Source organism: Plutella xylostella, chromosome 11, assembly GCF_932276165.1.
Source record: "Plutella xylostella chromosome 11, ilPluXylo3.1, whole genome shotgun sequence".
NCBI classification, from domain to species: Eukaryota; Metazoa; Arthropoda; class Insecta; order Lepidoptera; family Plutellidae; genus Plutella; species Plutella xylostella.
The window spans coordinates 5,079,776-5,100,014 of NC_063991.1; the positions used below are offsets into that span (position 1 = coordinate 5,079,776).

A 20,239-nucleotide genomic window follows, 5' to 3' on the forward strand; every position below is an offset into this window, starting at 1 on the left:
GAGTATACTCTCTTAATTTACACAACAGGGTCGAATTCTATCAGTGACGATCATGATGGCTGATTGATCAATGTACCCGAAATATATTATAATGTAACTTACAATAATTTGAGTCCCTTATTTAAAATTATGTATCCATTACAGCACTTTGTACCGACTGGCCAATCCTTTCAACACTGTGGCAAAACCTAGTGTAGCTCTAGTAGCTTTTGTTTGTCACCTACACGATAAGAAGATTTCTAGCATTGTCTCGTTAGCACGGCTCAATTACTGACGACGTAGATAAATGATACTACATCGCGATTAGCGATAAACACGATTATTTTGATTGGTTAAACGTGCACTAAACGAGCTTATCTACATACAAATACAATATGACTTTATTGAAAAACAACATAAATTACGTTACAAGTAAGAGTTAGCACAACAGGCAGCCTTATCGCTAAAACCGATCTCTTCCAAGCAACTTTTAAAAGACTTAACTTGGAATAAATAAGGAAGATATATTATATATAGACGACCGAATGGCGTAGTGGTTAGTGACCCTGACTACTGAGCCGATGGTCCCGGGTTCGATTCCCGGCTGGGGCAGATATTTGTTTAAACACAGATATTTGTTCTCGGGTCTTGGATGTGCCCGTAAAATGGCAATAGGCCCGCCCCCTATTACATTGGGACTAACATAACACTCTGGCGAAAAGTGGGTGCAGCAATGCACCTCTGCCTACCCCGCAAGGGAGTACATTAGTACAAGGCGTGAGTGCGTGTGTATATATTATATGCCGTGCGGTTCTGCGGTAGATACTGATATCTTTAGCTAATCGTATGATTACCTATTTCTTTTTTTCCCTCCACCAGGTGACAATAATAGCGGAACCCCACGCCCAGCAGCTCCTGAAGGCCGTCCCCGACGGGCAGGTGAAGCCCCCCGAGTGCGGCGAGATCCTCAACAACCAGGGCACCATGGAGTTCAACACCTCCAACAAGCAGCTGGCCGTCAGCTTCCGGTCAGTGCACGATAGATGGCGTTGTAGCGAGATTTGTGATATTTGTAGGGAGTCGAGAGGTTTTGTATGGAGTTCTACATCGCGGTAGCTAAGTTTTATAGCTGGCTGCGTATATATACCATTCGCTATCGCTATCGCGAATGGTTAGTATGTAGGTGTGAGTGTATTAGACATACGGGTTCGTTATCGACGTAGAGAAACGTTACTATATCGCGATTCGCTATAAATACAGCGCTAAAATTGGTGGAACGCACATTTAACGAGTTTATTGACGTCGAATGTCGATAACAAACCACAGAGACTGTTATAAGAGAAATTGTAAACGATTAATATAAAACAAGATAAATAGAAGGTGCGATAATGGGGAAAAACATTCGGTTTCTCAGAATGATTTAGGTGTCTATGATCGCTAATGGAAGAATGGCATTGTATTCGTTCACCATAGACTACAATACCAGTAGAGGGTCCCCCACGCCCAGCAGCTCCTGAAGGCCGTCCCCGACGGGCAGGTGAAGCCCCCCGAGTGCGGCGAGATCCTCAACAACCAGGGCACCATGGAGTTCAACACCTCCAACAAGCAGCTGGCCGTCAGCTTCCGGTCAGTGCACGATAGATGGCGTTGTAGCGAGATTTGGGGAATCTGTAGGGAATAGAGCGGTTTTGTATGGAGTTCTACATCGCGGTATTGAAGTTTTTTTACTCGCTGCGTATATATACTAATCGCTGTCGCTAATGGTTAGTTAGTGTATTAGAGGCAGCGGCCGCTAGACGGGTTCGTTATCGATGTAGATAAAAGTTACTGTATCGCGTTTCGCTATAAATACAGCGCTGTAATTGGTGTAACGGGCATTAAACGAGTTTATCGACGTCAAATGTCGATAACAAAACGCAGGGACACTATAAAATAGACAGATTAATAAAAGGTGCTATAACGTTGGGATCAATAGCTTATGTAGGAATAGAATAGATTCGCTCCTCCATAGAATATAAGCTTAGTAAGCGAGGTGTCTATTTGTTAATGGAGAAATGGCATTAAACTCGTGTCACCATAGACTAGAACGCCAGTAGAGGGCCCCCCACGCCCAGCAGCTCCTGAAGGCCGTCCCCGACGGGCAGGTGAAGCCCCCCGAGTGCGGCGAGATCCTCAACAACCAGGGCACCATGGAGTTCAACACCTCCAACAAGCAGCTGGCCGTCAGCTTCCGGTCAGTGCGGGATAGGGATAGGTGGCGGGAATAGTGCGGTTGACTATAGTTTTATGTCGCGGTATCGAAGTTTTATAGCTGGCTGTAATAAATACAAATTTTCGAAACGTAATGGGAGATTTTCAACCATAGACAACAACAATAGACAAAATCCGATTATAGATGGCGCTAGTAAAACTTCATGCTCAACAGCACTGCATATATTTTTTTAGCCGGCATTGATTCCAGTCCTTTCAGCCCATACAAAAACTCAATGGATGTGAATTCAACCAAATGCAATAAGTAGCTGTTATATTATACATAATATTAAGTGTTAACTAGTTTAAGACAGGTTTGTACCATTTATGACATCTTCCATTCTCTCAGAAGAATGCAGCTCATAAAAAAAACGACAGGCCGGATGCGTGTGATATTGGTCGATTTTGGAATTTTTAAACGTCAAGTGAAAATCTCCCATTGTCGAGCAGTGACGGCCAGGTCAAGCTACACCAGACAGCTTGGTTGTAGGATCTTGCGTTTAGAAATAATATCAAAATTGTGAAAAAACAAAAAAACTCTGTTTTTTTGTCATCGAACAGTGTTCATGAGTTTGCCTTTTTCATATTGTTTCTTAATCTGCGACGTAATGATTTATACTTCGAGCTATGACCTAAAAAATATTGACATTCTATTGTAATTTTCAAGCAATCTTGCAGCAGCAATTCTGAACCTATATTCTCATATCCTTAATACCCCCTTCCCCCCACAGAAACATGCAGCTGCGCAAGATCAAGCGCGCCGAGAAGAAGGGCACAGAGAGCGTGATGGACGAGAAGCTGACGCTGTTCTTCCACTCCAAGTTCAAGGTCGGAGGCGGGGAGCTCGACTTTCAGGTGAGACCTTGACCTTTAGTAGGGGAAAGGGAAATTGTTACTTTACGTTATTTTGAATTTTAGTAGCTTGAGTTGCGGGCGAAAAGCAATGAAAAAAATTGTGTTGCCATGCCGTATTAAGGCTTGGTGTTTCAATAATGGTGTACTAAGCCGAAAGCGAGTGACTCGGAGGGTCATTCTGAATAACTTTTGTTCAAGAGTTTTAAAATAATAGCTAAAATAAATGGTTCTCCATAGTAAATAATCACGTGAGTCACGTGACCAACAAAGTTTATATGGAGATTAGGGTTTCGTTTTTCCCGACCTTTTTCTGTTCCCGGGAAACAAGAATTTTTTTCAAGATTTCCCGGGAATTCCCGGGAAACGGGAATTTATTTTAAATATTCGGCTATTTTCGGGTATTAAAAGTCTATTAAAACACTTACAATTTAATCAAATATACTTTTATCACTCGTATCGTAGTCAAGCCTGCCGATATTTTTTGTTTGGTTTAAGGTTAGAGAAACAGTTAAATAAAGATGAAAATATAGCATAAAATCGATTAAAAACAAAACCCGGGAATTCCCGGGAATGCTATTTTTTTCCCGGTTTCGGGAAGCACAAATTTCCCGGGAATTCCCGGGAACACGGGAACGAAACCCTAATGGAGATGCAAATATGTTTTTGCGAATTACCAAAACTCGAAGACCCAAAGTTGTAGAAATGAACCACTAAGTCACCCGCTTCACGTTACTTGCGGTGCCTAGGCAAACCTAACTCCTACCCATTTCCCCCCGCCAGGTGTGGACGCTATCCCTCCCCGTGGTGGTGATAGTGCACGGCAACCAGGAGCCGCACGGCTGGGCCACCGTCACGTGGGACAACGCCTTCAGCCAGCTGGAGCGCCTGCCCTTCGCAGTACCTGATAAGGTAGAGTAATTAAGAGACAAAGTTGGCCGGATCCGGTTTTTTTACCGGATCAGGTAGCCGGATCCGGTTTTTTTACCGGACTTTTACAGAAAATTTGTCACGGTAACTAAACTAACCCTGGTCCAGCTTTCGTGTTTATCAACCGGCTGAGAGGAAGATCTACACTGGGCTGCAAAAATATTCTCGCTTCAAAATTATAATACTTTTATACACTCCGCAGGTGACGTGGGGCCAGCTGTCCGAGACGCTGTACTACAAGTTCAAGTCGCAGACGAACGGGGGCGAGTTGTCGCAGGACAACCTGAGGTTCTTGGCTGAGAAGATATTTAGGTGAGTGTTTACTGTTTAACAATGCGCTAGTGATGTCGATTCTGAAGGCAGAAATTCTTATTTTAGAGCTGTCAAAATTGAATTTTCTTTGTTTATAATTCGACTCTGTGGGTAATCTTGTTTTTTAGTTTGGCAGCTTTAAAATTAGAATTACTGGCTTTAGCATCGATATCATTGTGATATTATCACCACCCATCACGTTCCCACTAATGGGGCACGGGTCTCCTTCCAATGAAGGGGGGGGGGGGGGGGGTTTAGACCTAGTTTAGTTCACCATGCTGGCCTAGTGCGGGTTGGTGGACCCGCGGTGTTTGAGGCAATAATCGACCAATGAAAATTGCATTAGCGAAGTTTTAAGCAATTTCATTTTAATCTATTTTTACCTCACACACCGCTCTGTTCCAGTGGACAGCCATACGTATCGCATGACGCATCAAACGGATTTTTATAAATGCGTCCGTTGACGCTTACCTTTAATGTGGACAAACTTACCAAGTTTCATAAAAATCCGTTCAGTAGTTTTTACATGAAAAATCCCACACTCTGTAGGTAATGTGTAATCTTTGTTGGCGAATAAAAAAAAACCAAGTCACCCCCTTTTTGCCGTGAATACATCTCTAACTCCAAACCACCTCCACAGGTGCAACCTGCCCCTAAGCACGGCGGAGCTAAACGCCATGACAGTGTCCTGGACACAGTTCTGCAAAGATGCCCTGCCGGAGAGAAGCTTCACCTTCTGGGAGTGGTTCTACATGGTGGTCAAGGTCACCAGGGATTATTTGAAGGAGCTTTGGCGCGAGGGGTGAGTTTTGGGGGAGAGATATGGGGAGATTGCGGTTTTTTGACAGTTTTGGGTAGGGGAGAGATGTGGGATGGTTTGAGTGTGATTTTATGGTGGGGAGATTTGTGTAGATTGAGTGGGAGTGATTCTACATGGTGGTGAAGGTCACCAGGGATTATCTGAAGGAGTTGTGGCGCGAGGGGTGAGTTTTGGGGAATCTCCACGGTGGGGAGATTGCAGTTTTTATAGTTTTGGGTTGGGTGAGGGTAGGGAAGTGGTGTGGGTGTGATTTTTCGGTGTGGAGATTTAGGAAGATTGTTTAGGAGTGGTTCTACATGGTGGTCAAGGTGACAAGAGACTACCTGAAGGAGCTGTGGCGCGAGGGGTGAGTTTTGGGCAATCTCCACGTAGGGGAGATTTGGGGAGAATGCTGTTTTTTTGGCAGTTTTGGGGCGGGGAGATGTGTGGGATGGTTTGTGTGTGATTTTATGGTTGGGAGATTTGTGGAGATTGCGTGAGAGTGGTTTTATTTGGTGGTGAAGGTCACCAAAGACTAATAGAAATATTTATGACTAGAATAGAATAGAAAACGTTTATTATCAAACATATACACGGACAAAGTAGAAAAAAAACAATATTTAAAATAAAATCTAAGAAAACACTTGTGTTTACAATATGTGTTTTGTTTACTACACGAAAAGTTTTGAACAATCTTCATGTTTGAGAGATTTCAGGAGGTTGCCTTGTTTGTTAATTTTTCGAAAGATGCTGTTGAAATGCTGTGTAAAGGTTTAGATATAAAACACATGTAATCTACTCGTTGTGAAGAGTTAATATTTACATCTGCTATTCACCTCCACAGCCTAATCATGGGCTTCATACAGAAGAAGCAGGCTGAAGACATGCTGTCCAAGTGCCAGAGCGGCACGTTTCTGCTCCGGTTCTCTGACTCCGAGCTGGGAGGGATCACTATTGCGTGGATTGCTGGTGAGTCACCTGGGTATTATCAAAATGGGTAGAAAAATGGCGGTTTTTGCATGAGATGTAGATACAAAAAGACTAAAAGAGCACTTTTTAGGAACGGAGAGTAGTTTGAAAAAGATTGACGTTCATCAGTAAATTGTATATTTAATATTTATACGATGAATGAAAGCATTTGACTTTGACTTTTAACTTTGAATATTTATTTATACGGTGTCCCAAACTGCACTGCAGTCTCCAATAAAAAAAAGTAAATGAAATATTTAATTTATTGTGTATCGAAACTAATGCCAATCCTACACAAGGCTAGTTTTACAAGGAGGATACAAACTAAAATAAGTTTTAGTATAAGTTTAGTACTTTTCTATACAAATCCAATACAAATATAGAAGTACTTGCTTACTTACTCTATCTTGCTACCCTACTTAAAATCTAGCCTGTTGCCCAAGCATAAAGAACCTTTTTATTTATTATACCCTTGTCCAGAATACTTTCTCCTCAATCACCAATAACCTTCTCTCCCTCCTTCCAGAAAACGAAGTGTACAGTCTCCAACCGTTCACCTCCCGCGACCTCACACTCCGCTCTCTAGCGGACCGCGTGTTGGACCTGCCGCAACTCCAGTATCTCTACCCTAATAGCCACAAGAACGACAAGTTTGCGAGCTTCTACACTAAGCAGGGTGAGTTTGGCGAAATTACTCAAATTACACAGGATTTTGAAGGTTTAGGCAGTTTTCTAGAGGAAAAACGAAGAAATTCGGGTAAAATCGCGGGATTTTTAAAGGTATCTGTGAGAAAATAGCGAAAACGGTGACCATTTTGAATCGACTGTGGCGCCATCTAGCGCTCTTTCATATAACTCTTACCAGAACACGGAAAAACTCGTATTATTAAAGTTATACATAAGAGAAACATTATAAAATCTACGAAATTCACTAAAACGGCGGCCATTTTGAATCGACTGTGGCGCCATCTACTCTCTAGCGGACCGCGTGTTAGACCTGCCACAACTACAGTGTCTCTACCCCAACAGCCACAAGAACGACAAGTTTGCGAGCTTCTACACTAAACAGGGTAAGAAATAATCAAAAACTCAGAAATAGTGAAAAAATGGGTGAAATCGGTCGAGAAATGCCCGAAAAAGAAGAAAAACTACGAAAACAGCGGCCATTTTGAAACGATAGTGGCGCCATCTAGCGCTCTTTCATATAAATTCTTAGCAAAACGCAGTTTTTTAAGGTATACATAAGAAAAACTGTGTCAAAACTTAATATTAACTAAAACAGCGGCCATTTTATAGAAACTTCTCTCAAAACACCTAAAAACGCTTGCTATTAAGGTAAGAAAAACTATGTAAATACTACGAAATTCACTAAAACGGCGTGGACTGTGGCGCCATCTAGCGCTCTTTCATAGAAATTCGTACCAAAACACGAATTTAAAAGATATACGTAAGAAGAACGTCGTAAAAACTGCGAAATTCACTGAAACGGAGTCCATTTTGAGTCGACTGTGGCGCCATCTACTCGCTCTCTAGCGGACCGCGTGCTAGACCTGCCGCAGCTGCAGTACCTCTACCCTAATAGCCACAAGAACGACAAGTTTACGAGCTTCTACACTAAGCAGGGTGAGTTTGAGGTTGGAAACTGTGAAAAAATTAGGGAAATCGGATGAAAAATGTGTGAAATAGGAAAAAAACTATGAAAATTCGGGTAGAAACGGGGGATTTTGAATCGACTGCGGTGGCGCGTCTAGCGCCTTTTTATAGAAATTCTTACCAAAACACGTAAAACGAGTATCACTAAAGGTGTACATAAGAAAAACGGTAAAACTTAACCCGTTCTCCGCATACGTATAACTCCTCATTTTTCCCAAGCATGATAACCACAATTTTCATACCCTCTTTTCAGACAATCCTACTCACGCATTTCTTTTTTTTTTTTTCATCCCAAAACAGAGAAGAAGCCCCAATCCAACGGCTACGTGGAAGCGGTCTTGGTCACCAAACTGCCCGACCAGTTCAACAGCCAGACCTCGCCCGACTCGCATCGCAACACGCCCTCCGTGCAGAGCAGGTAATTGTCGACCTTGTTAATGTAGCGTAGAGTTGATATTTAATTGGACCAGTTCAACAGCCAGACCTCGCCCGACTCCCACCGCAACACGCCCTCCGTGCAGAGCAGGTAATTGTGAACCTTGTTGCTGTAGCATAGAGTTGATATTTGATTGGACCAGTTCAACAGCCAGACCTCGCCCGACTCGCACCGCAACACGCCCTCCGTGCAGAGCAGGTAATTGTGAACCTTGTTGCTGTAGCATAGAGTTGATATTTGATTGGACCAGTTCAACAGCCAGACCTCGCCCGACTCGCACCGCAACACGCCCTCCGTGCAGAGCAGGTAATTGTGAACCTTGTTGCTGTAGCATAGAATTGGTATTTGATTGTGTAGGGAAATATAGATGTTGTGGAATTAGCACCGCAACACGCCCTCCGTGCAGAGCAGGTAATTTTCGACCTTGTTACTGTAGCATAGAGTCTGTAATTTATTGGTCGCAGAGAAAGAGAGTGGCCGCTCCAAATAGATCTTGTCGCATTAGCACCGCAACACGCCTTAAGTGTAGAGCAGGTAATTGACGACTTTATTAGACTGCGGGGCAGTCACAACAGCATCCTGGAGGTCATAGCCGATAGGATAGACTGTAAGTTGCTAAAACACTGGATAAAATTACTTATAAACTAACACTAGTATAAGAACATTTGTTTTACTAACACATCTATGAACTATGTTGTTTGATGCAATAAAGATATAATAATAATTACTGTAGCTTAGAGTCTGTAATTGATTGTGCTGATAGATTCACTGATGGATTTCACTTTATACCAAAACGACCAAAGTTATTCATCCGAAGTGGTCCGAAACTTAAGTTATCCTAGTACCACGGTGTTTGGAAGCTATAGTAACGTTCTTGGGACCCCTTCCACTTCGTTGAATCGGGGAATTAAAAAAAACACCCGTTGCGAAGTTAGAGTGGTCCAGATTCTAGTGTTTGTGTTGTGCTAACTGGAATCGGCCTATGTCCAGCGGTGGATGATTTTTGGTTGATTGTGACATTTGATATTATGTGGAGGGCTGAGCTGAGCGTGCATAGATCTTGCTCTATGGAGAATATACAGAGTGTTGCAAAATTTCCATAGCTCTGCCCGATACCCATTATTCTGGTCATCATTTTAATTTAAAATTCCATTTTTTACATATATATAAATATAAATTTACAAATACATTTTTGCGGCACCCCGTATTGTATCTGAAATGCAAGTTTACACAATGTTGTTCTTACCTGTTTTGTTTTTTTTAGTTTTTAAACATTTATGATTATTTTTTCTTTTCACTCTTTTAGGTTCATGTCAGATTTTTAGTTGCAGACTGCAAGATTATTTATGGACTCTCTAATTTAGTTAAACTGGCGTAAAACACAGTCTAACTTTTAGTTCAAACCATTATTCACTTACGAGCTATGAAAAAGTTCCCGCAGGTTAATTTAAAAATTTTATACAATATTTACGTTTTTGGTTGGTAATATTCTGATACACTGTTCAATGTACGGTAAGCTGCATAAGAAGCTATACACTTTTGTACCGTATCAAACTACCTACTAAACAAAACGTTAGTGTATGCATGAATTAATAGGCAGTTAGTGAGTTTGACAACGATCAAAAGTGTATAGCTACTTATGCAGCTGACTGTACTTCAATATTGCAGACGGCGTCATTATGTCAGCTAGCCTTTTCCGTTTAGGAGTAATTTGGTGCTATAGTGCGACAAACTTATCTGTTCCGGTGAGACCGAACTAAATTGATCCATATCTCATAACTTACCAATGAATTATATATTCATATAGATTAGATGGGTTTATTAAAACCGAAAGGGTGAATTACCACTATAGGCAAACGTAAAATCTTACAGAATCAAGAAATATTAGACATTTACGTGAGTTCTCACCGGAATAGATAAGATTGTGGCACTGTAGCTACTTATGCAGCTGACTGTTATGTCAGCTAGCCTTTTCCGTTTAGGAGTAATTTGGTGCTATGTCACTGGAACTTTTTCATTGCTTGTGAGTGTATAATATGACAGTGTTAAGTTAAAATACCTATATATATCACAGTGGATATTCTGGCTTGGTTTTTCATGACTAAAAACTTAAGTTTAGGTTAGACTGTGTTTTAGTGTTTAGGTTAGACTGTGTTGTAATTTATTATAAGTATTATTATTTTCCAAATTAATAGTCACATCCTTAGTTTTTTTTAACGCTTTTTATATTATAATTTTTATACAAAATAACGTTACTCCGTTCTGATTTGGTTGTATTTTTTTTAAATAATTAATTTAAATTGCGACGAAATAAGTTTCTTTATTTATTATGTTGGCACGCTTTAGTATGATTCAGTACTCAAATAAACGTGTGTAAAGATTATAAAGCCCATACAGCCGGTTTCCGAACTGGTCACAAATAATTTAATCGTCTGTTTATTTTCTCATTTTGGAAACCGGATATTCATTCGTGTATTTGTTTTCTAGCTGCCAACCCACGATACTGCAGTTGTAAAGTCTGTTTCTGCAGGAAGAGACAGTTGGTTAATGATTTAGTTAATTTTTTATAGTTAATAGGTGCAATATTAAGGTTATACTTTTAAAAAAATTAAGATATAAGAAAAAAAACATAACTCAGTATTATGTGTAAGCTATTGGCAATTGTGTACTTAGTTTATTAATATGCTTATTTACTATTATTATGTACTTGACACGTGTATGTAGGAGTAATGGTTTTTTACGGTAGTTGAATGGAATGGGAGGTTAAAAAAACAAAGATGGCGCTAGGTGAGGATGATGTCTATGTTCAGCCTAGAATGGTTATTACCTGACGATAAATAAGAATAGTATAAAAATCGCCAAGTTAAAGACTAAATCAAGGATCAAAAGTGTATTTATTTAAATTTAAATAGTTATAACAGATATTGGGCACAGTTTCAGGCGTGTCAATTTTTTTATTCATATTCTATGCATTTATTTTTTATATTCTAGTTTAAAAACAATTTCATAACTTTGTTTTAAATAATGAATATTGCGCTTGTAACTGAGACCGTCAAGTTAAGCAGAACTTAAGTGTGACATTTTGCTTTTTAGCTTTGAGTGTCTGAATTGACATTGAGCAAGACTTAATTCATGATTAGGTAGAATTGCTCTATGAGAAACCGGGCCTAATAGTATTATTTTTATCATATCAATGAGTTGTGATCCAATGTTTGGAGTAATCCTTTGTATATTTAATACACGAATTTATATATTTAATCTACATCCGGATACCAGTGTAATGTAAAAAACGTCAATTAAATATGGCGGAATTTTTGCAAGAATCACATTGTTACTTAAAAATTTAAAAAAATATCGTTAGGTATTGTAAAAAAATACATTGACCTCCTTCGAATATTGTATGGGAACTATTAAATATGTATTTAAATAAAAGAATTTTGAAAAGCTATTTATTCTGGACTGCAAAGCCATGTCCGTATAATTATGTACTTTCTTTCATATACAAGCACAATTTTGTTTTGATCTTTTCATATGACATATACATATGCACTCACGACTATAATCCCCGAAGGGGTAGTCAGAGGTGGCTCACAAGTGAGCCACCCACTTTTCGCAGCATATTTGTACTCACATGAATCACGTGATAGGTTGCGAACCATATCGCCGTCTTTATATATGAATGATATATATTATTAGTATAAAAACAACGAACATTTATACATAATAATATAATGTAAGTAAGTGTTTTTAGGTAGGATACTTGAATGACTTTCCTTAATATATGAGCACAAAATAATAACTTATCCCTAACATCTTGATAGCACAAAATGCCAATTTGTACTATTTATACTAACAAGAAAATGATCTCAAATTGTGTATTATAAAAAAATTCGTATTAAAATTTTAGGATAAATAAAATACTTGAATTAAATATTGGGCTAGAAATTGCCAAAGTAGCCTCGTTTGTTCATACAGAATGATATGATAAATCTGTCTCAAATTTTGCGTGGGACGCCCCTCGGCTCGATGGACTGACACTAGTAGGGTGCTTACATAGAAAATCGGGTTCCCTGTATCTACCTGTACCGGTAACCTGATTATGCGAAAGCGCTCACTCACGGAGCATTTCCCGGATTTTGAAATGTCATGAGCGCTTTCGCATAATCAGGTTACCGGTACGGGTAGATACAGGGAACCCGATTCTCTATGTAAGCACCCATAGATAGGTAGCTGGATATGGCTGAATGAGGAACAGAGTTCTGTGGCGCTCATTGAGATAAGCCTATGTATCACCATTAAAATACACCATTCACCATTTCATCACCATTAAAATACAGACACCGTTTTTCTAAATACGATGAATTTTGATACTGATAATAAAAGTTGATTGTATTGTTATAATTTTCGTGCATAAAAAATGGCGCCTCTAGCGGGAATTGTAAGATATCTGACACAAAGAGTCGGCAGATGACAGAAAGAACTGCAACTTTTCGTTTATTTTGTTAAAAAAATGTACAAAAATTCAAAAAGAGAAATCGATCGAAAATTATTTAAAACCATAATTCTTTGGTTAAAAAAAACATCAAATACATATTTGCCCCTCACCCTAAGACTGATTCTCCATGGTAGGCTGGTAGATTGGAGATAAAAATGTAATTGGTCGAATTTAATGAAATTTCATAGACTAAAATCATACTCCTACTGTTAAGTGCTGCCATCTAGTATGAGTTAACTAGGAGAATTATAGCAAAATATGTACTGTTTTGAGTTATGAACACATTTTTAAAACAATCGTATCTCAAGGATAAAAGGTATTAAATTTAATTGCGATATTTTTGTTGTCTGGGTCCAAAACAAGCATTTTTTTACCTATTTAAAAGATAATTCCTTCTTTAATCTCAGACTATTTATCGTGTTTAGGTATTTATACATTGACTAGGTGTTTTTCTAAGATTTAAATATACTGATAGGATATCAATAGGTATACGTATGGATCAATTTTGAATAGGTAAGGCACTATTAAATGTTTAGATTTAAATATATTATTATATGTAAAATATATGCATACACTCATGTCGTGTTAAACCCTACTTGTTTTAATCATATTTTATATCGTCTTGTAGTTTTTTTTGTATAAATTTGGTGCTAAATTGTTTTGTTTTTAAAGTCACTTTTTATAATAATTATATATCAAATTAATTAATGTCAATTTTAGGTAAAAAATATATTGAAATTGAAATACCTTTATATATATAATGTGTATGATATATTTAACATTTTATTATATGCGGAGGACTGTAATCCCCGAAGGGGTAGTCAGAGGTGATTCGTAAGCGAGTCACCCGTATTTCGCATGCATTTGTACTCACGTTATTAAATCTTTTGTGAAGTTTCAAACCTTATTGCTGTTCTAGTACAATAATTTACTTCATGTTGTAACAAAATCCATTTTATTATGGACATTGACGCCCGAAGGTATAGCAGAATTTTATAAGTTTTAATCCGTTCTTAATATTTTATATTTTTACATAATGATTATATATTATTGTAGGCTATAGTTTATAAAAATGACTATAGAACTTGTGTCAACGGATGTGACTATCCCCCGGTTTCTACACCTTGACTGTTGTTTAACGTTACAATCTGATTTAATGCCAATTTCTCCATAGTCGGCTAGTCGGCTATCTAACTGACCAAGGATTGGTTATACGTCATCTCCATATAAATTCTTCACAGATGTGTCAAAAGTCAACCACTAATACCTGGTTATGCGCTAACCGACTAGGAGAAATTGGCACTGAATCGGCCACCGACTAGCGGTGACCAATCGAGTGTCTAGTTAGATCATTAATTTAAGCTGTAACATTGAACCTGCTTTTAGAAACTGGGGGCAATTAAATGTATCGATTGAAGATAAGCGTCCACCTATTGGTTTCGTACGTATCGGACCAAACGGATTGTCATAAATGTATGGAGAAACGGCGTCGGCAATGCCGATGGAGTGGACGCACTTGTGTGAATTTCTATACAAAGAATGCGATGCGTCCGTTGCGTACGAAGCCGAAAGGTGGAGGCTTACCTTAAGTATTATAATGTTAAGTATTTTACTATATAATTATACATTTTGCCGTTAAATGTTATGAATGGTCATTACATGTTTGTAAGAATAAATGTCACAAAAAAACACTTTTTTCTTGTAATTTTTCTCTTGCATAAAAAATAGTCTTTGAAACTAAAGTCTAATGTTTAAGATAAATGTGTTTCGGTCAAAAAAATGCCCTCAAGATATTTTTTTAGTCTTACATTTACTTATTTTTAATGAAATATAAAGACTATTTTTTATTGGTTCCTTTCCACTACGAAAATGCAACACAGACGATCGGCAATTTTTGTTTTCTATTTCCAACCTTATTCACTTACTTTTTGTGATCAAATTCGTTTGGAACGCGCTAACAGTAACATTTTTTGTATATATTTTTTTTGTTCGCGGTCTGTGCTGCCTTTTTGGCAAGAGAGATTTTAGTGACGTTTTTTTTGTTGGTTTTTTTATAATTTTTTTCGACCGAATTCGCACTAATTGTGTTGCATTTTCTTCTTTTCCCGATCCTCCTGCCGACGTCTCTACGCGACGAAAATTACGTAAAAAAACATTTAAAAAAACACACAAATACACACACAATTATCTTTTTCTTACCTTGAATATTCATACAAAATTTACGAAAAAATTTCACACTTATACACACAAAACTATCTACATCTTACCTTGAATATTCATACAAATATTTTTCAAATAAATCTCACACTACAACGACATCTAACCGAACCAAAAAACCCAAATAACATTACAAACGAACGACAAAACCATTTTTAACACATTTTTTTCTATATTTTATCTTTACAAAAACAATCCCACACAACTCACATTATCACAAACATCCATTTTATTTCCACATTATCAAAAACACACACCTCCCACGCAACACCACACCACCAAAAAACACGCACCCCCACGCAACACGCAAAACAAAATGGCGGCGGCACAGCTACGTCAGCAACCACGACACTCTGATGGACGAGACATTCTTCGAGCACCTCCGGGCACTGAACCCGGAGCAGTTTGACGAGCTGGACTTCTACGGCACTAACAGCATGGAGGGGTGAGTGGAAATGTGAAGATATATTAATATACAGGGTGTTGCAAAAAGGGTATACTAAAGCTGCGTACAGACCGGCCCAACGAACGCCCAACGATGGATATTTATCATACATAATACAGGGCAGATTGCAGCAACGAAGGTCAACGAAATCCGTTCGTTGACGTTCGTTTGGCCGGTCTGTACGCAGCATAAGTCGAAACCTACGTGTGCAGCATGTTATATCTAAGCCTTTTAAATTTTTGATGTAATCAAAATGTCAAAACTCTCAAAAAAGTATACCCTTTTTGCAACATTCTGTGTAAATAAATAGAAAGAAAGATACATTTATTTGACACACTGAGACAGAATAATAAGACAGAAAAAGAAAAAGAAACAACAACAAAATAAAGAGAATACTTAATACAGAACAAACAAAACAAATAAAGGTGGCTGTCCAGAATGTCAAAACGGCACCAGCTAACTACTTACTACGTACTTCTTACCCTAAAATTCGTAGACTGTATTAAAATTTTGCAACAAAGTTAAAATTTATTTGAAACACACGAGTTTAATCAATCAAAAACTGTACAGGGTATTTGAAAAAGTGGTATACTTACAAAGCCAAAAGACGGTGACTTCTATGACTTAAAAACTTGGCAAAAAATATATACTTATCCGTCTTACAGTTGTTAGCTGTAGCTTTCCTAAAAAACCTGAAACTTGATGTGGCAGTGGACCGATAAATCTTAAAGGTCCCAGTCTGCTGGACCGACGACCTTAGACAAGTAGCCGGTAGTGGCTGGATGAGGAAGGCCGAGGCCCATTCAATCCTCTCCTTGGGAAAGGGCTATGTCGTGAACGATTCTAGAAGGAATAGATTCTATTCTATTCTCTGTGGGGGTGTAAGTGCCTGCACCTGGCTCTCTCGAGTGGAACCTTTGTGCATATCCCCAAGGTCTAAACTGCCTTCCTAAGCTTGGACCATTTCCCACCACGCTGGTCCACTGCGGGTTGGTGGGTTCACATATCTAGATGTGCTGAATCTAGATATGCAGATTTCCTCACGATGTTTTCCTTCACGGTAAGAGCGATGGTATACATTGTACTTAAGTTAAAAGAACTCATTGGTACATGTCAGCGCCGGGATTTATCCGACTGAGCTACCACCGCTCAAGGAATAGATGTTTAGACACCAATTAAACACTACTATGGTCAGATAAAGGGTATTTTGTAACTGTATATTTTTTTCGCAGGTAATCAAAATATACGCATATTATGGGAAACACCATTATTTTTATTATTATTATGTGAATTAATGTAAGTATAAATGTCTTCTTTTCAATTTGACAAATTCTATTCTGTACCTAGAAGTTTTTTTTATGAATTTTGTAACTGTGCCATACATATTTCTTTCTTCATAAAAACATATTATATTTTTTGTTATATAAATAATAATCGAAGAAATATATAAAATATACATTTTGCTTTCTATTGATGTTCGTATGGATTCATTACAGTTTTTTTTGCACAATTATTGTATATTTTAAAGATTGAATTTGTTTTTTATGGGGAAAATCATAGCAGTTTCTCTGTCGTATTTATGATAGTATGGTGCCATTTATTCGTGAATATTTAAACGCATTAAATTTAAAAGCTATGACATTATGACATGATGTATTTTCTAAAATCATGTTTTTATTTGTGGCGACCAAAAATATGCTTTTCACAGAATTAACTAAATATAATAGTGTTATGTGCATTTAAAATTTAATATTATTAGGACTATGACATTTAAAGAGTTATTGTGAATGAAAACACAAGAAAAATACATTTATATTCAAATAAACAACTTTGATATACAAATGTATTTTGTGTCAATATATTACTGTATATGTAATGTGTTGTAAAATACAGGGTGTTTAAATAAAATGGGTCTGTACTTATGTATTTTGAAAAAATCGATCATGTGGTTGAATTTCCCAGGAGCATCGCTACCATAACACCCTGTATACAATATTTAGTACGGATGTGTTCGGAAAAGGGTGGCTTTATGAAATGTATTAAAATTTAAATCATAGTTATATTTACATCGTCGTTTTAGGATCAAAAATGCGTATAAGTATAAAATTATTTTAGAAAACTAGGCTTCTATTTATCTACTCTTCGGAAAGATAGCGATAAAAATGTTTTTCACTGTCGAAAATATATTTAGCTTTTTTTTGCTACTTACTGAATATTTAGCTGCCTTATTGACAGAATGAAATATCTTAATTTGATAAAAGGTTGCGTATAGAAACCAGAATTCACTATGCTAAAACAAATGACAGAAGATGATTGTAAGCATGATATATACCTAGATACTGCATTTTAAACGAACAACCTTGAATGCCAATTTCCCCATAGTCGGTTAGAGCATAACCAGGTATTATAGTGGTTGACTTTTGACACATCTGTCAAGAACTTTATATGGAGATGACATAAATTTATGAACCAATCCTTGGTCGATTAGATAACCGACTATGGAGAAATTGGGGATAAACCATGTTTATAGAATTTGACATGGTATTTGACAGATACGTAAGGTATTTGAAGAAATCTTGTTTTTCGTGTCTACTTAATAAAACCGATAGCTTCCAAATCTTCGAGTTTTTATGTTCGATGGCAGATTTATACAGGGTGTTGCAGAAAGGGTATACTAAGCTGAAACCTACATGTGCAGCATGGTATATCTAAGCCTGAAAATGAAATCAGAATTTAAAAAATTCCACTCCATAGTAAAAAGTTTCGTGACCGACACAAGTAGTTTCTATGGAAAATGTATTTTTTTTCTCGAATTTTGAAATTCTGATTTCAGTTTTGGGCTTAGATATACCATGCTGCACATGTAGGTTTCAGCTTAGTATACCCTTTTTGGAACACCCTGTATATAATATACGAACAAGATGGAGTGTCAGTGCAAAAGAAACGTTTAGATAGATAGATAGATAGATAGATAAGTTATTTATTTACTTAACACAACACATACACAGGTTACACAGCAAGATTTCTAACATAATTTTTTTAGATTACATAAACACAAAACATTATTATAAGACATGCAGATAGAAATGCAACACGTGTATTTAGCATGTTAGCAAAAGGGTTCTGACTCAGCATAATACTATGATACTACGTTTCGGCAAATAACACCCTACTTCTTTCACCGAGCTCTTATTTTGAATTAATTCGGTTAGAAGATTCGTGACCTTATTCGTTATTATTATTAAACTCTTTATTGAACAAAATTAATTGTTACAAAGGCGAACTTAATGCTAGCAGCATTTTCTACCAGTTAACCTTTGGTGATGTTGAAAAAGTGATTGGTAGTGCTTACGATAGAAGATGGTCTAAATTGAGTACCTAACCAAAATATTAATATAACTATACCTATACAATATAAGTGAATAATTACATACATACACATATACATACATAAACTTAAAATTACTATCATCATCATCACATAGATAGGGATCAGTTAAGCTGAATGTTCTGCTCTTGGAGGTAGTGGATACGAACTTTAGATTAAAAAAAAAAGATCTATAGACTTATTTTGCCTTATATCCAGTGGTAACTTGTTCCACAAGCGAACCGCTGTGACAGTCATGTTCGTTGGTGCTATGGTTGAACTTAAAACGGTTTGAAGGTAAACAATGCGGTCAGTTTTTTTTTGTTTATGAATGTAACGCTCCATCTTGTTGGTATATGGTTAATCTAAGGAGTAAATACAGCGACGACGATTAGGAGAAAACGTAGACATTTACTTATATAAATATGGACAAAAGTAGCTTTACTTGAGCTTATTAATTTTAACCTAACCTAAATATTTGATTGGTGAATATGTATAATTGTTAGTATAATTATGTACCAAGAAAGTTTGAATTATAATGTTATGTTATCCAACTGCCTGTGGCACTACAGTCGTCGAAATATAATAGGCCCGTTTGGACACTTCCAAAATGTATGGGATGACAGCTGGTGTCAAACCTAAATCATGAAAATCTAAACAATATGTAACTTTTGGTGCTTTAAAAGTTCTTTTTTCTTTTGGCCGTTAAATATTAAGCCTGATTATGCGTATTTTTATGTATTTCATCAAGTAAATCAAGAGTAAATAGCAAATTTGTGTAGCTGTCCAAACGGGCCTATTATATTTGTACAATAAAGAGTTATGTAAATAAATATTTCAACGACTGGTAACGCTAAGGATTACCTGGATACCTTTTGAAATTAAATGGAACGAAATATATTGATTTCATTGTAAAATTTTATTAATTGAAGAAGTCTTCTTCTTATCGTGTCGACGACAAACGAACAAAGTCGCTAAATTATACATGCCCAGAACTGGGCCACTGATACTGCACCGCTGGTAGCGGTCATGAGCTCTTCCCGCGTACAGGTGTAGGGACACGCGGGGCATGAAGTGAGGTGCACCATAGTTTGTGGCGCTTCACACAGGCAGTTCAGATTTAAGAAGTCTAAAATAAACTACCATCCACTCGGAAAGACCTATTTCTCTAACTCTAGTTCCTATGAGAAAAGCACGTTTTTTAAAAATCCAGTCTTGTCAATTTAAAAATAAATCATGATAAGTGTTTTAATTGTAGGATAAGACCCACGAAAGGTTAGTGTAAAGGCTAAGTGCCAATTTCTCCATTCTCGGCTAGAGCATAACCAGGGAGTAGTGGTAAACTTTTGACACATCTGTCAAGAATTTTATATGGAGATGACGTTTAATTTATAAATCAATCCCTGTAATAACCGACAATGGAGAAATTGGCACTAAAGGCCGGTTTTATATGATCCGTAGTAAATTTTAACCATTGATCAAGTGACTTATAAGTTTTGTTGTTGCGAATTTAGACCATTTTTAACTAACTATGG

At 37.4% G+C, this 20,239-nt stretch overlaps 1 protein-coding gene across 7 annotated transcripts in view; it reads left to right on the forward strand.

The window, feature by feature from the left end:
- Nucleotides 1-17,954, forward strand: part of LOC105396563 (signal transducer and activator of transcription 5B) — a 29,833-nt gene extending 11,879 nt beyond the window's left edge. For 5 of the 7 annotated variants that reach the window (XM_048623881.1, XM_048623882.1, XM_048623884.1 and 2 more), the window contains 10 exons: nucleotides 859-1,007; nucleotides 2,961-3,084; nucleotides 3,865-3,993; nucleotides 4,214-4,323; nucleotides 4,964-5,125; nucleotides 5,967-6,091; nucleotides 6,618-6,767; nucleotides 8,045-8,162; nucleotides 15,224-15,337; nucleotides 16,570-17,954. In XM_048623881.1, the coding sequence (XP_048479838.1) occupies nucleotides 859-1,007; nucleotides 2,961-3,084; nucleotides 3,865-3,993; nucleotides 4,214-4,323; nucleotides 4,964-5,125; nucleotides 5,967-6,091; nucleotides 6,618-6,767; nucleotides 8,045-8,162; nucleotides 15,224-15,337; nucleotides 16,570-16,573 (1,185 nt within the window). In that variant the 3' untranslated portion in view covers nucleotides 16,574-17,954. Of the gene's footprint in view, nucleotides 1-858; nucleotides 1,008-2,960; nucleotides 3,085-3,864; nucleotides 3,994-4,213; nucleotides 4,324-4,963; nucleotides 5,126-5,966; nucleotides 6,092-6,617; nucleotides 6,768-8,044; nucleotides 8,163-9,486; nucleotides 9,613-10,667; nucleotides 10,772-15,223; nucleotides 15,338-16,569 lie in introns of those variants that run through there. The other 2 variants (XM_048623885.1, XM_048623886.1) reach the window with 2 other exon arrangements.
- Nucleotides 17,955-20,239: the final 2,285 nt, after the last annotated feature.